Source organism: Anolis sagrei, chromosome X, assembly GCF_037176765.1.
Source record: "Anolis sagrei isolate rAnoSag1 chromosome X, rAnoSag1.mat, whole genome shotgun sequence".
NCBI lineage: Eukaryota > Metazoa > Chordata > Lepidosauria > Squamata > Dactyloidae > Anolis > Anolis sagrei.
Window position 1 is genome coordinate 27648559 of NC_090034.1, and position 15395 is coordinate 27663953.

The window sequence follows — 15395 nt, forward strand, 5'->3', positions numbered from 1 at the left end:
CACCAGTCACATTAGCGAAGCTGGTGGGACCGAAAGCAGGGCCTCCCCAGCAGATCTTAAGACTACGAGGCGGAACATATTCGCACTTGGCCATGTTGGGTCTGTGTGCCAAGCTTGGTCCGGATCCATCGTTGGCTGAGTTTAGTGCTCTCTGGATACAACTCCCAAATTCCCTGGGCAATTGCCCCCAAACCCCGTCTGTATGCATAGTTGGCTCTGTTGGGTCTGTGCACCAAGTTTGGTCCAGATCTGACGTTGCCTCTGTTCAGTACTTTCTGGATGCAGGTGAACTACAACTCCTCAAACCAAGCTCAATTCCCACAAACCCCTGAGTATGTTCACTTGGTCATGGCGCTTCTCTGTGTCATGTTTGGTTCCTGTCAACTGTTGATGGGGGTCACTGTTTCGCTGGATGAAGGTGAACTGCAACTTGCGAAATGAAGGTCAATTCCCACAAACCCCTGCAGTATGTTCAGCTGGTCATGGGGCTTCTGTGTGCCAAGTTTGGTCCAAGTCCATTGTCAGTGGGGGCCATTGTTTCTCTGGATGCAAGTGAACTACAACTCCCAAAAACAAGGTCAAGTCCCACAAAGCCCAACACTGAGTTGTCTTGGGGCTTCTCTGTGCCAAGTTTGGTCCTGGTCCATTGTTGGTGGGGGGTCATTGTTCTTCTGAATGTAGGTGAACTACAACTCCCAAAATGAAGATCAATTCCCACAAATCCCTGCAGTATTTTCTGTTGGTCAAGGGGCTTCTCTGTGCCAAGTTTGGTCCTGGTCCATTTTCGGTGGGGGTCACCAGATGTAGGTGAACTATAACTCCCAAAATGAAGGCCAATTCCCACAAATCCCTGCAGTATGTTCAGTTGGTCATGGGGCTTCTCTGTGCCAAGTTTGGTCCTGGTCCATTGTCGGTGGGGGTCACTCTTTCTCTGGATGCAGGTGAACTAGAACTCCTGTAAATCAAGGTCATTTCTAATAAAAGATACATTAATCACACATTATGAAATGCACATTCATACACACACAGAGAGACATATATATACATATACAGTCAGGTATGTCTGTCTGTTTGTACAAAAAGCTGTTGCTAGGTGACAATCCGGTGGTTTTTTACGATGTCACTGGCTTGGCCGTTGCTAGGTGAAGTGACCCTCTGTCATGACCCAAGATCAGCCGTTGCTAGGTGAAGTTGTCTTCCTCTACGTCACTGGGGAAGGAAAGGGGCCTGTGTGTATGGAGAGGCCAGAGGGAGAGCCCTGTTGCCATGGAGACGCCATGAGGAAGGAAGGAACTCTTCCTCCCCTTCCCAACATGCTTTGTCTTATTTCACGCTCAGCGTCAGCGCACCAAGGCCGCGCGCTGCATGCCGGGACGAGTAGTCTATGGTCCCTCCCCTTCTCTCTCTCTCTCTCTGTCTCTGCCTTCTCTCCCCGCTCACCAATCCTTCGCGGCTCGTGATTGGGCGCGTCAGCCTGAGAGGGCGGGATCAAACGTCTTCAGGCTGAGTGACATTTCCCAGGCCTTTCCCTTCTCTCTCGCTTTTTCCCCGCCCGCCGTTCCTGAGTGGAGGAACCCCCCTGAGGAGGCGGGAAGTAGAAAAAAAACACAAGGAAAAGCGGACTGACTGATATGCGGAGCAGCCTATAAGAGGGCCGTTCTTCCTTGCGTTTTCCCCGCCCGCCGCTTGTCATTGGAGGCGCACTTGAGGAGGCGCGAGAGAGAACAAACACAAGGAAGGATGGGATGACTGACGTGCAGACGAGCCTATGGAAGTGCCGCTCTCCTTTACTTTTTCCACGGCTGCCGCTCCTGATTGGATGGGGCACCTGTGGAGGCTGGAGAGAGAAAAAATACACAAGGTAGGGCGGTTTGACTGACGTGCGGGGGAACCTGTGGGAGGGCGACTCTCGCTTGCATTTCCCTGCCCACCGCTCATCATTGCTGATTGACGTGTAGGGAAGCCTATGGGAGGACGCCGTAGCCGCTGCGTTGGCTCGTTCGTGCAGGAGCCGAGCGCGGCCGACTCAGAGAAGAAGGAGGAGGAAGCAGGAAGGAAACAGGCAGGCGGGCAGGTGAGGCCTAGACGGGAGGGGATTGACATCTGTCGGGAGGGTTCTGATCGTGACCTCGCCGAATGGGCCCCGGCCCGGGTCTTTTCTTATTTATTTATTTATTCAGGCAGGCCATGCTGGGTGGGTTTTTGGTTTAGTTTTGAATGCGGATTTTAAGGGGTTTTTAAAAATGTAATGCCAATGATAATTAAACCTGATATGAATGCTTGTAGATTTTATTAAAATTGTATTGAAAGATCTTCAATAATAATAATTTATAATGGCCAAAGAGATACAGGGAATTTAAGAATAATTATAATGATGATAATATATAACATAATAATAATAATAATAATAATAATAATGACCCTTGGGGTTGTAAGAGGTTGCCAAAACCAGAAATACAAGGAACATAATAAAAATGATGTTATTAATCTATAAATATTATATATTTGTAATATATGATATTGCAATAATTATAATAAGAATAAGCCTAAGAGTAAGCATAATGGCGAGATGTGATTGCCAAAAGCAGAGCTACAGGGAATATTATAATAATATAATAATAGTAATATTCCAAGTTAATAGTATATTACATAATAATAATAATCGCACTAATGGCCATTGAGATCTCTTCCTTGGGGATAAGAGATTGGCAAAAGCAGAGCTACAGGGAATAGAATAATAATAGTAGTAGAAATAATAATAGTAATAATGGCAATTGGGGTCTCTTCCTTGGGATTCAAAGAGATTGGCAAAAGCAGAGCTATAGGGAATATAATAATAATATATTATAATAATATAATAGTAATAATGGCCCTTGATGTCTCTTCCTTGGGATTGTAAGAGATTGCCAAAGAACTACAGAGAATGATGATGATGATGATGATGATAATGGCCGCCAGCATTTGGAAACAATAAACATTGACAAAGTCACACTCTGTCACCTGCAAAAGGCCAGCTTACTTGGAGCTGTGCGCATTATTCGAAAATACATCACACAGTTCTAGACACTTGGGAAGTGTTCAACTTGTGATTTTTGATGCAAAATCCAGCATATATATCTCGTTTGCTGTGTTTTTGTGTCAGTAAAATAATAATAATAATAATAATAATAATAATAATAATAATGGCTGTTGTGGTCTCTTTCTTGGGGTTGTAGGAGGTTGCCAAAAGCAGATCAACAGGGTTAAACCGCTGTTGAATTAAAGGGAGTCAGGCTGGATTCGCTCTGCCATATAATCAAGTTCAACGCAGATAATAATCCTCAGAGACGGTTCTAGAGATGGGATTATATGGCAGTGTAACTGGAGCTTCACTTGTCAGCATAGGGTGACCCCATGGATTTCATATGGTTTTCCTAAGCAAGGAGGAATGCTTGTGTTGCGGGTTCCTGCATGGAAGAATAACCTGATTGGGTGGCCCTTAAGATCCCTTCCAACTCTGTTGATTCTGAGATACTGCTAAAAACAGAGCTACGGTTTATTAAACCACCGTTGAATTAAAGGAAGTTCAAATGCATTTAGAGATCACCGTCATACCTCTCAACAAGATTGATTCTTTTAAAGATTCAGATTGCAGGAATATATAGTAATAATAATAATAATAATAATAATAATAACAATAATAACTATATTTATATTCCTCTCTATCTCCCCGGAGGGACTCAGAAAGAGAGGATTCCACCTAAATATAGAATCATAGAGTTGGAAGAGACCACATGGACCATCTAGTCCAACCCCCTAAGAGGTTGGTCATCCGTTGGGAATGTTTTGATTGTGTATTGCTACTTGACACAATAAGATTGGGCTGAATGGCCTTTGGGGTTATTTTCAATGCTAGGATTCTAAGATAATTGCTAAAAAAAACAAGAGCTACAGGGTTAAACCACCTTTTGAATTAAAGGGAGTTCAAATGTACCTCAATCATTGTTTCCCATCCCTTCCAACAATATTGATATTTTTTATTTTGGAAATATTCAGATTGCAAGAAAAGAGGATCCCACCTAAAAATCAGGAAGAACGTGTAATATGCCAGTCCAGTGGAGTCTCCTTCTCTGGAGGTCTTTAAATAGAGGCTTGATGCCCATCTGTTGGGAGTGTTTGAATTATACATTTCCTGCAGGGCAGAATAAGCTTGGACTGGATGACCCATTTCTTCCTACTCTAGGATCCTAAGATATTGCTAAAAACAGAGCTACTGAATTAAATCACAGTTGAATTAAAGGGAGTTCAAATGCACTTCAGTGGTGGCTGAATTAAAGTTAGATCAACTGTACTTCAATCCTTGCTTTCAGTCCTCTTGGTCCTAGTCTCTTCCAACTCTTGTGTTTCTATGCATAAGAGTGCTCACTCATTAAGGCCCCATTTACACTGACCATTTAATGCTAGCTTCAAACTCTGGGCATCCAAAAACAAACTCCCACAGAAGTGTGTGAGAGAAAGTCCTGAATGTGCATTAGTGCTCTGTGATTTGTGACATCGCCTCCGGACTTCAAACTGGTCCTAGGATTTCTGATGCAATACTCTGTACCGTGAAACTACTTTCTTGAGTACTTGATTGAAAACTGCATAAAATGGCCAGTATAGATGGAGTCAAAGCGTCCAGGTTTGGCTGCCAAATAAGGGATCTGAGCCCCTAGTGCCATAACTTTTGTATGGTTGTGCCTCTGGGAAGCACCTTGTAAGCAAAAACAACTTACAAATCAGGAAGTCCCAGGTAATGATCTGGCCTCTCCCATAAATAAACCCAGTATCTGGTTTTAGCTAAACTGCACTCTCTTCTCAGTCTCCCTCTGCATCACAGGGAGGGAATAATAATCTCACTTGCCATGCAATCAGCTGTGATATACATATCATTTTGGAAGTGTTGCTTAATAAGTGTTAAGTAACATTGTTAAACTGCTATTCTTCCCCCCTTCTTCTATATCGTGCATGCAGTATTTCTCTCTTTTTCTCTTGCTTGTTCCCTTTGGTACCTTTTTTAGTGCCAGGCACTGTGAAACCTAATTCTGGCATACTTTCCTTATCCAGCACCTACAGAATCTTAGTGAGTTCTCTGTCAGTGTGACACTAGATTGCATCTGGATTTATGCTAGCAATTGCATAGGTTATGATAAACATTAAGAGGCCAGAAAGGGAAAATCTTCAAGCCATCCTTTCTGGTTATACTAGAAGGAATTAGCCATCGGAAACGCCATCTCTAATGCTCTCGCTCAGTGTCATTTTCTCTTTCCTCCTCCTTTTCTAAAGCTTGGCTCTGATGGCTAGCGTCTCGGAGGTCACTCTGGAATGGCATTTCTCTCCTGACTCTCTTTCAGTCTTAGTCCACACACCTTTGGTGCAAGAGCCCTTCACCTTCCTCCTTTTCTGTTCCTGGGCTTCACTGTGGCATGATGCATACAAGTTCACACCCTTCTGCTCTTTGTTAATTAATCTTGAGCCACCGCCTGTTCCTTGTAGTTGCAGTAGCTGACATGATTTACAATTTTGCAGCTCTCAGTAAGTCTGCACTGAAGGGTGGGGAAACATCAGCCTTTTTAAGCACGGTTGTTTGAAAGAGTTTCTTGAGAGTGCTTGACAGAATGTGTACGTACACAATGGTTGTCCCTTCAATAGCCACACCTTTAGGGAGTATCCTGATCTAATTCAAGTAAGAGCTTTGAGTGGATTGTAAAGAAAGGGACCTAGCTGTACCTGTATGGGATTTTTGGTAGAATGGAGAAATGGAAATGAAAATACCCATATTGCTGGTTTGCCTTATTAATTATTATCCTTCATTGATCTGGAATGTTAAAAAAGGGCACAGCTGATTTCCTAATGTACAGGATTCCATGAAGTGAGAGGTAGGACTAAGGGGAAATATAGAAAAATTGACATCTGCTTATATGTATGTCACTTCTGGTGTGAGAGAATTGGCCGTCTGCACAGACGTTGCCCAGGAGACGCCCGGCTGTTTTTGATGTTTTATCATCCTTTTGGGAGGCTTCTCTCATGCCCCTGCAAGGGGAGCTGGTGGAGCTGACAGGGAGCGCAACCTGCTCTCCCGATATTCAAACCTCCGACCTGTCGGTTATCAGTCCTGCCGGCACATGGGTTTAACCCAGGGTGCCAAATACTGCAAGAGGAGACAGATATGTTAATTCAGAAATGATTGTTTCCTTGTCCCTTGCCTGTACTCAGCACGTGGAATTGTCATCCACAAGATCTGGAAAGACACCAGGTTGCTTGCCAATCAGAAGACACTTCCGAGGCTAGGTGTACCCATGACAACCATGGGGGTGAATGGACTTACCTGTAATCATTGACATGCACCCCATATGTGCATACAGATGTTTGCTTTTTCCTCTAATTGATTAGCCATTGTACTAAAATTTCAGTTGTATTTATCAGTTTAGAGAATTTAAAACTCTGCATTTCCCACTTTCTAAACCATTTGGCAGAAAATGCACAGTACGTAATACACCTTTAATTTTTCTTCAGGAACCCAGCATATTTTGATGCAAGATTACTCACAAAGAATGGAGAACCTGCTGTGAGAAGGATCGTTCTGCTTTGCTTTTTGCCTGCCTTTGGAAAGACGTAGCTGTGCTAATTCTCCCAAGACCGTCTCTGAAAGTTTGACATTTTGGGCACCTTTCCATCTGTCTGTGTGGTTAATATGCAGATTGCACTTCTTCACTAATGAGAGGGAGAATGGGAACCCAGGGTAGCCCTGTGAAGAGCTATGATTATCTGCTCAAGTTTTTGTTGGTGGGAGACAGTGATGTGGGCAAAGGAGAAATCCTGGAGAGCCTTCAAGATGGAGCATCAGAATCGCCATATGCCTATAGCAACGGTAAGCCTTTGCAACAAAAGTAATTAAACCAATGTCTCGCATTAATTATAGGTGTTGATTCCCTCGATTGTAGAATATCATGTATAGCATGTCATAAAGCAAGTTGTTCTCACATACCTTGAAAAATAACTTTGTGGAAATTAGGATAAAAAAAATAATTCCAGCTCCTTTAGGGTTGCTGTTTTGCTGTATCTTGGGTTTCTGTTTTATGGATTGGGGATTAAATAATAACAATATAAGTGTTACATTACTGTGAATGCAAAGTTGTGTGTCTTCGTTCCTAAAATCCACTGAAAAGCAGTTTCTCAATATTTGTAGGATAAATGTTTGAATAAGCATTGCGGTGTACTTTGAGGTGTTTGGTCAATATACTAGATCTTCCTATGGTAAGGAATATGACTTAGAAGCGCTGCATTTTATATTTTCTGATTTCCAGTAGTGTAGAAAGAGGAGTGAGGTACTATAATTTAGAATTTCATGTTAAATTCCAAAGATTCGCTCAACCAGATTAAATCAAAGTGTCTAATTTGGGCACAAGGAATGGAGTGCCAAGTCTTGCTCTTTTCTGCATGGATACAGTCCCCCTTTTTAATGTAAAGCTGACAGGCCATTAACAGTTGTGTCACAAGGCTATAATTAAGAGCCAAGATGTAGCACCAAGACGTGTCTTTCACGGTAGTTAAAGTGCAACGCCGCCTGGCAGGGTCTGTGTCCTGTGGTGATTCTGCAATCTGTCATCTCTCTAACCATCTTAAACTTGGAATCATGACTCTAGGGGCTTGACGACAGAAGGCATGTTCTTGCACTAATTTTGGTTCTGAGGCTTGAAGCACTTGGCACCTGGTGCCTACTTTGAAAGCAAAACTCACTGAGGCCCAAACTATACATTATAGAACCAGTGAGCTAGACACAGCAAGATGGTGTGAGTGTTGACTTTGTACATTATATCACCTCATGGGCTCTTCTTTCCCTGTTCCAATGTGGTGTTTTTTCCCTAGTCAAGCTCCTTTCTGGTATTGTAAGCTGAAGAGAAAAACACGCAGAAAAGCAAGTAAAAAAAAAAAAACCAGAGAGTTAACTAGTAGGAGGAATCAGCATCCATGTGCCTCTCTTGCTCTAAATATAAAATCACCCCATCCATTAGATCTACGTTTAAACAGTGGCTCTGTTGTCATTTCTTGAAGTTTAAGCTTGTGAATTTGATAGTGATTTGATTTCTAGGGACTCACAACCTTTGCTGACCATTACTACAAAAGTATTCCTATTATTATTATTATTATTATTATTATTATTATTATTATATCCCGTTTTATCTCCCCAAAAGGGACTCAAAGTAGCTGTCTAGGGGCCCTTCCAGACAGGCCCTATATCCCAGGATCTAATCCTAGATTTTCTGTTTATCCCAGATAATTTGGCAGTGGAGACTCATACAATCCAGTTTCAAGCAGAAAACATGGGCTCAGATTCTGGACTATAGGGCCTGTCTGGAAGGGCGCTAATACTGTCTTTGGAAGTAAAGGCATGAGAGAAGAAGGCAGGATTGTGTTGGCTTGCATTTAGTTGGGAGTGAGGGCAAAACCGAATGCTAGCGCCATGAAACATTTCTAGATTACAGAGATTACTTTTTTTCTTAAAGGTACAAGCATCCTCCTGTTAATAAGATCTTTTGACAAAGACAGTAACATTTATGCACATTGTATAAAATCAAAATCAACTAGAAAGATCACCAGTCAAGTCAATGGCATTAAAATCGGAAAGAACAAAAGGCTTGTCTCATAAAAATATTCTTTACAAGCCTTTAAAAATGGATTTAATGTCCTACTTTGAGTAGGAACTGGGAACCTGCAGCTTCTTTGTAATTCAGTGATTCCCAACCTGTGGTCTGCAAGAATGAAAATATGGCCCATGGCCTCACCATTACTACCCTGTTGCCTCAAAACTATGTGGCAACAAGAGTGATTGGTCTTGTGAAACCCTTTTATACTTCCGAGGCAACGGGAATGTTGGGAAGAGAGGCTGACTACTGGATGGCATATGTTCTGTATCAAAAGCTAGAGCTGATGTGGTCTATCTAATGCAGTTTTCTGAATCAGCATCCCAAGTAACCAAATTGAATCCGAAATTGACCAAAAACTGATTTGTAACCCTCTTGGTACTAATGTTGAAGACTGGTCCCTGGTCAAAGTGGTCCTTGGTCAAACAAAAGGTTGGGGACCACTGCTATAATTCAACAGGAGGTGTTCTACTTTCAATTCAGGTATATATCACTACTGATTCATCAGGAATTGGAATGCATTGTCAGTTGGCAAATTTCTTACCTCTTTAAGTGCATACAGCTCTTTCTCCTCTAACACAAACAACTACTTAAATGCCCTTATCTCCTCATAATGTTTTCCTCAGTAGTTGCTATTTAAAGATGTGTGCCCAGCGCCTGACTGGTTGCTTTTAGGGGTGTGGTATTGGCTCAGTGCTTAGGGAAATGCTCTCGATAATAATAGTTAATGCTCATATTTTGGAAATATCCAAAAAACTAATTTGTTTTGGATGACAGTTGTGTTTGTGTGTAACAATGCCACATTCTGTTCTACGGATTTGAGCCTCTTAACTTCACGTTGTCAGTCCTTCACTGGAGCTTAAATTCTTGATGCAACTGTATTTCATTCCATACTCACCTGAATGTGTTAAACACATTTGGACATGTCATCAGTATATGTGTATTCTTATAAATATGTTGATGGCTACCAATTTAAGTTGTTTTAAAAGAGCGTTGGAGAAATTCCTGAAGGATATGGTTATGGACTGCTGGACAAAAGGGCTATATTCTGTATCCAGACATTTGCTAAAACAGCAGTGGCAAGAGAGGACATTGCCCTTATACCCAGTTTTGGGGTTTCCCAGAGATTTTGGGTTGCTGGGCAAAATATGCTAGTGACCTAATAAGATAACTGATTTGTACTTATTAGCTGCTAACAAAATGAAGTTCAACTGAGACAAATACAAGATACTCTACTTAGGCAGAAAAAAATGAAACACAGAGATACAGAATGGGGGATGCCTGGCTTAATAGCAATACATGTGAAAAAGACCTTGGAGTCCTCATGGACAGGAAGGTGAACAAGAGCTAACAATGTCATGCAGCAGCTAAAAAAGCCAATGGGATTTTGGCCTGCGTAAATAGGAGTCTAGGAACCCCAGGTTTCGGCGGTGACCAGGGGAGCATTTGCACAATTAAAACTTGTGTGCCAGCTGCGCCCGTACCTTGGGAAGTCTGACTTGGCCATGGTAGTCCACGCTCTGGTTACATCCCACATAGATTACTGCAACGCGCTCTACGTGGGGTTGCCTTTGAAGATGGCCCGGAAGCTTCAAATGGTCCAGCGTGTGGCAGCCAGGTTGCTAACAGGAGCGGCGCTCAGGGAGCACACAACTCCTCTGTTGCGCCAGCTCCACTGGCTGCCAGTTTGCTACCAGGCTCAATTCAAAGTGCTGGCTTTAGCCTATAAAGCCCTAAACGGTTCCGGCCGAGCCTACCTATCCAAACGCATCTCTTCCTACGAACCCTCCAGGAACTTAAGATCATCTGAGGAGGCCCTGCTCTCGATCCCGTCTGCTTCGCAAGCATGCTTGGCGGGGACGAGGGACAGGGCCTTCTCTGTGGTGGCCCCTCGGCTGTGGAACTCCCTGCCTAGGGATATTAAATCAGCCCCCTCCCTCCTGACTTTTCGGAAGAAAGTAAAAACCTGGCTCTTCGAGCAAGCATTCAGAACCCCGGAATAGATAGTCAAGCTTGAGATGGAGAATGACCCAGGAACGCCAAGACGATGAAACGGATGAGGATTGGAATGAGAGGATATAGCTCTTTTTTTAAATTGTTATTGCACTGTCTTTTTTGTCTAAATGCACTTAATTGTTTTTTGCTGTTGCATTGTATTGATGGCATCGAATTGTGCCGATGTAGACCGCCCTGAGTCGCCTGCGGGCTGATATGGGCGGGATATAAGTGATGTAAATAAATAAATAAATAGTGTCTAGATCCAGGGAAGTCAGCTACCCCTCTGTTCTGACTTAGATCACACCCGGAATCACACTGTGTCCAATTCTGGGCACCGCAGTTGCAGGAAGATGTTGACTCATTGTGTCCAGAGGTGGGTGACTAAAATGATCGAAGGTCTGGAGAATAAACCCTATGAGGAGCGGCTTAAAGAGGTGGGCATGTTTAGCCTGCAGATGAGAAGGCTGAGAGGAGACATGATGAGGACCATGTATCAAGATGTGAGGGGAAGTCATAGAAAGGAGGAAGCAAGCTTGTTTTCTGCTGCTCTGGAGACTAGCACGCGGAACAATGTCTTCAGACTGCAGAAAAGGAGATTCCACCTCTGGAACTCTCTCTCTTCCCCGGAGTGTGATGGAGGCTCCTTCTCTGGAGGCTTTTAAGTAGAGGCTGGATGGCCATCTGTTGGGGGTGCATTGAATGCAATTTTCCTGCTTCTTGGCAGAAATGGGGTTGGACTGGATGACCCACCAGGTCTCTTCCAACTCTATGGTTCTATTTATTGATTTTCAGTTAGTCTTTCTGTCTGATCAGTGCTTCTGTCTTCGAATTGGAAGTCTGGTGGTGAAATTGTATATTTTGTTTTCTGACTTGAAGTAGTCCGTCATGCTTCCAAACCACAAAATTGAAACATCATGCCAAAGCTCTTGCGCAAAGCCCAGAAACTGCTAAACACATTCTATTCCCTATTGTAACCAGATGCTCTGTTACGCCATCTTTTGTAATCTTTCATATAGTTTGCTTTCCCCATTAAATAACTCCAATTTCAAGTCAATTGTGAGCATGTTTGGAGAATTGCATGCATGGAACTGATCACAGTCATATTGATGATCTATTTAGGAAAGGCAATACACTTTTAAAAAAAAGCATATCCTGACATCTTTCTACCTGCCTGCATTTGATAGAAGGTTTTGTACGGAAACTAGGGTCCCTTCTACACTGCCCTGATATCCCAGGTTCCAATCCCAGGTTATCTGTTTATCCCAGGTTGTCTGGCAGTGGGGACACATATATTCCAGTTCAAAGCAAATAATCTGGGATCAGATCCTGGGATAAAGAGCCCTAAGTTGCTAAAAAATAAGAAACATCTAGAAATTGGGACATTTTTCATTCTTTAGTGTTGTTGTTACCTTGTTGCAATAAACCATGAAAACAACATAAGGCATATTATTGGCATATTTGGTAGAAAATGCTTCCTAGAGTCTAAAGGATTTCTCTTATGGTATATCATGTTTCTATTGTATCTTTGCTCAAGCTTAGTTGATAGAATCCTCTAATATTAGAGTTACTAGGACCTGTAAGGTTACTGAATTACAAGTGGAAACTCAGTAATTAGGCACCTAAGGATTCATCTCTTTGTGGGAGTGAATAGCAATTGTTATTTGTTGCCCAGGGACGCAGCTGTGTAATGTGAAACTTTCTAGTTGCATTAAGACAGTGCTCACTTTCTTGAACTTGCTCTGCTGTCTTCACATTCAACATATTGTGTTGTGTTTTCTCTCCTGGCTGAGAGCTCTTGCTTCTTCACAAGTAATGCTCTGGGAGAAAAACCACCATACTCAGCTTGCATCCCATGGCTGTAGATTATCTCTTTTAGTGAGGAGCTGGAAAATAATGTAGTAGAAGAGACTTTATTCCCTAAATACCCAGTCCATCCTTGATGTGAAGGCCTTTCTGCCCATGTGCGGATTCAGATGTGGTCTTCAATTGGAGGCAAGTTGCACATTAGACAGAACGGCATGATATGGCATGAATCAAACCCTGTAATTTCAAATCTGGCTACTGCAGTACTTCATGTCTAGTTTGTTCCTTTTGGAGTGATGCTCTATTGGTTTGCATAGTAAAGAAATGAGTCATGCGAAACCATCTCTTCTCTGGAGTATTTGACATCAGACGCAAGTAACAGTATAGCCTATGGGTTCAGCATCTGCAAAACATTAGCAGAGAAGCAGGATCATAATGCCTTCCCCATACGCAGAGTTGAAGCGCCCCCCCCCCCCCCCCGGTCTATCCGGGTTAGTGCTGTTGTATACTAAGAGACCAGTGCTACAAGCACAGGAATCTGCCTTATACAGAATCAAGCACAAAAAGAAAGCCGTCCTCAACCTCAGCAACATGGAGTGGATGAAGGAAATCCAACCCCAAACAGAGAACAAGTCGTCCAGGAGTACATAGCCGCTCTAAACGAATTCAAGGCCCCAGGGCTGGATCAACTACATTCAAGAGTATTGAAGGAACTCGTGGAAGTCATTTGGAGCCACAGGCAATAGTCTTTGAGAGTTCTCAGAGAATGGGACAAGTCCCAGCAGATTGGAGGAGGGAAAATGTGGTCTCTATCTATCTTCAAGAAGGGAAAAAAGGATGACCCAAACAATTATCATCCAGTCAGCCTTACGTCAGTACCAGGCAAGATTCTGGAAAAGATGATTAAGGACGTGGTCTGCAAACACTTAGAAATGAATGCAATCATCACTAATAGCCAGCATGGATTTATCAAAAACAAGTCATGTCAGAATAATCTGATCTCTTTTTTTATATAGTTACAAGATGAGTAGATGCAAGGAACACCATGAATGGAGTGCTTCTGGATTACAGCAAGGCCTTTCTTGGACAAGGTCTCCCATGACCTTCTGGCAAGGAAACTAGTCAAATGTGGGCTAGGCAAAACTACAGTTAAGTGGATCTGCAATTGGTTAAGCGTACAAACTCAGAGGGTGATTCTCCCCAATGCTTCTTCTTCATCCTGGAAAGAAGTGACGAGTGGTGTGCCATAAGCAGGGTTCCGTCCTGGGCCCAGTTCTGTAGTAGATGACTTAAATGAAGGGTTAGAAGGCATAATCAACAAGTTTGCAGACAACACCAAATTGGGAGGGAGAGGCAATACTCCAAAAGAGAGGAGCGGAATTCAAAATGATCTTAAGAGATTAGAGGGATGATTGGCCAAAACTAACAAAATGAAGTTCAACAGAGACAAATGCATGATACTCCACTTAGGCAGAAAAAATGAAATGCAAAGATACAGAATGAGGGACGCCTGGCTCGACAGCAGTACATGTGAAAAAGGTCTTGGAGTCCTCGTGGGGAACAAGTTAAACATGAACCAACAATGTCATGCAGCAGCTAAAAAAGCCAATGTGATTTTGGCCTGCATAAATTTGAGTCTAGTGTCTAGCTCAGGCATCCTCAAACTGCGACCCTCCAGATGTTTGGACCTCCAACTCCCAAAAGCCCTAACAAGCTTGTTCAATTGTCAGGAATTCTGGGAGTTGAAGGGCCAAACAGCTGGAGGGCCACGGTTTGAGGATGCCTGGTCTAGATCCAGGGAAGTCATGCTACCCCTCTATTCTGCCTTGGACTGACCACAACTGGAATCACATTGCATCCAGTTCTAGGCACCACAACTTAAGGGAGATGTTGACAAGTTGGAATGTGTCCAGGGGAGGGTGACTAAAATGATCAAGGGTCTGGAGAACAAGCCCTATGAGGAGTGGTTTCAAGAGCTGGGCATGTTTAGCTTTCAGAGAAGGCTGAGAGAAGACATGATGAGGGCCATGGATAAAGATGTGAGGGGAAGTCATAGGCAGGAGGGAGCAGACCCTATCCGGTCTGAGTCCCTCCGAGGAGGTTGAGAAGATCGGGATATAAAGGTTTTAAATAAAAAAATTGTTTTCTGCTGTCCTGGACACTAGGATGCAATGGCGCAATGGCTTCAAACTACAGGAAAGGAGATTCCACCCGAACATTAGGAAGAACTTCCTAACTGTAAGGAGAGCTGTTTAACAGTGAAACTTTCTGTGATGGAATGTGGTTGAGGCTCCTTCTTTGGAGACTTTTAAATAGAGGCTAGATGGCCATCTGTCCGGGGTGCTTTGAATGCTATTTCCCTGTTTCTTGATAGAATGGGGTTGGACTGGATGGTCCACGAGGTCTCTTCCAACTGTAGTATTCTATGATTCTATAAGCAATGTAATTGTTGAGATCAGTGTTAGATTCCTCTAAGTGGCATTTGCTTTACCTGAAAGCTCCAAGGATTGAAGTTGGTACCTACTGTATGCACAGCAGTTAGACTATTAATGTGTGGTTACATGTGGATTGAGTCTATGCTTTCTACATTTATTGTTCTGTGGGAGCACTTTCATTTCAAATGTGAATACATTTCTCTAAGATAAATATCTTGTGCTTTCTAGATCCTTGTTAATACTCTTCTTAAGATCATTTAGATGCGAATTCAGTGTAAATAGCACTTAGAATGCCCTGTAAATTTGGAAAAGACATGTAACACATCATTCCACTAAGAAGTGTCATAGTGGATAAACGTGAGATCACTGTAAATGTAAGTGATTTGACAGGTACATAGACACAGGACGTTTTGAAACTTTAATGTCAGTTGTGAAAAATAGGTTCTAACCTTCTAAAATGTTTATTTCAAACATTGGCCTTTTTTTTCTTTTTCAT

General features: G+C 42.7%; 1 protein-coding gene across 1 annotated transcript in view; it reads left to right on the forward strand.

Annotated features, from left to right (window-relative positions):
- Positions 1-1960: 1960 nt before the first annotated feature.
- Positions 1961-15395, forward strand: part of RAB40C (RAB40C, member RAS oncogene family) — a 44814-nt gene continuing 31379 nt past the window's right edge. The window contains exons 1-2 of the mRNA XM_060786216.2: positions 1961-2074; positions 6535-6889. Of these exons, the coding sequence (XP_060642199.1) occupies positions 6736-6889 (154 nt within the window). The 5' untranslated portion in view covers positions 1961-2074; positions 6535-6735. The remainder of the gene's footprint in view (positions 2075-6534; positions 6890-15395) is intronic.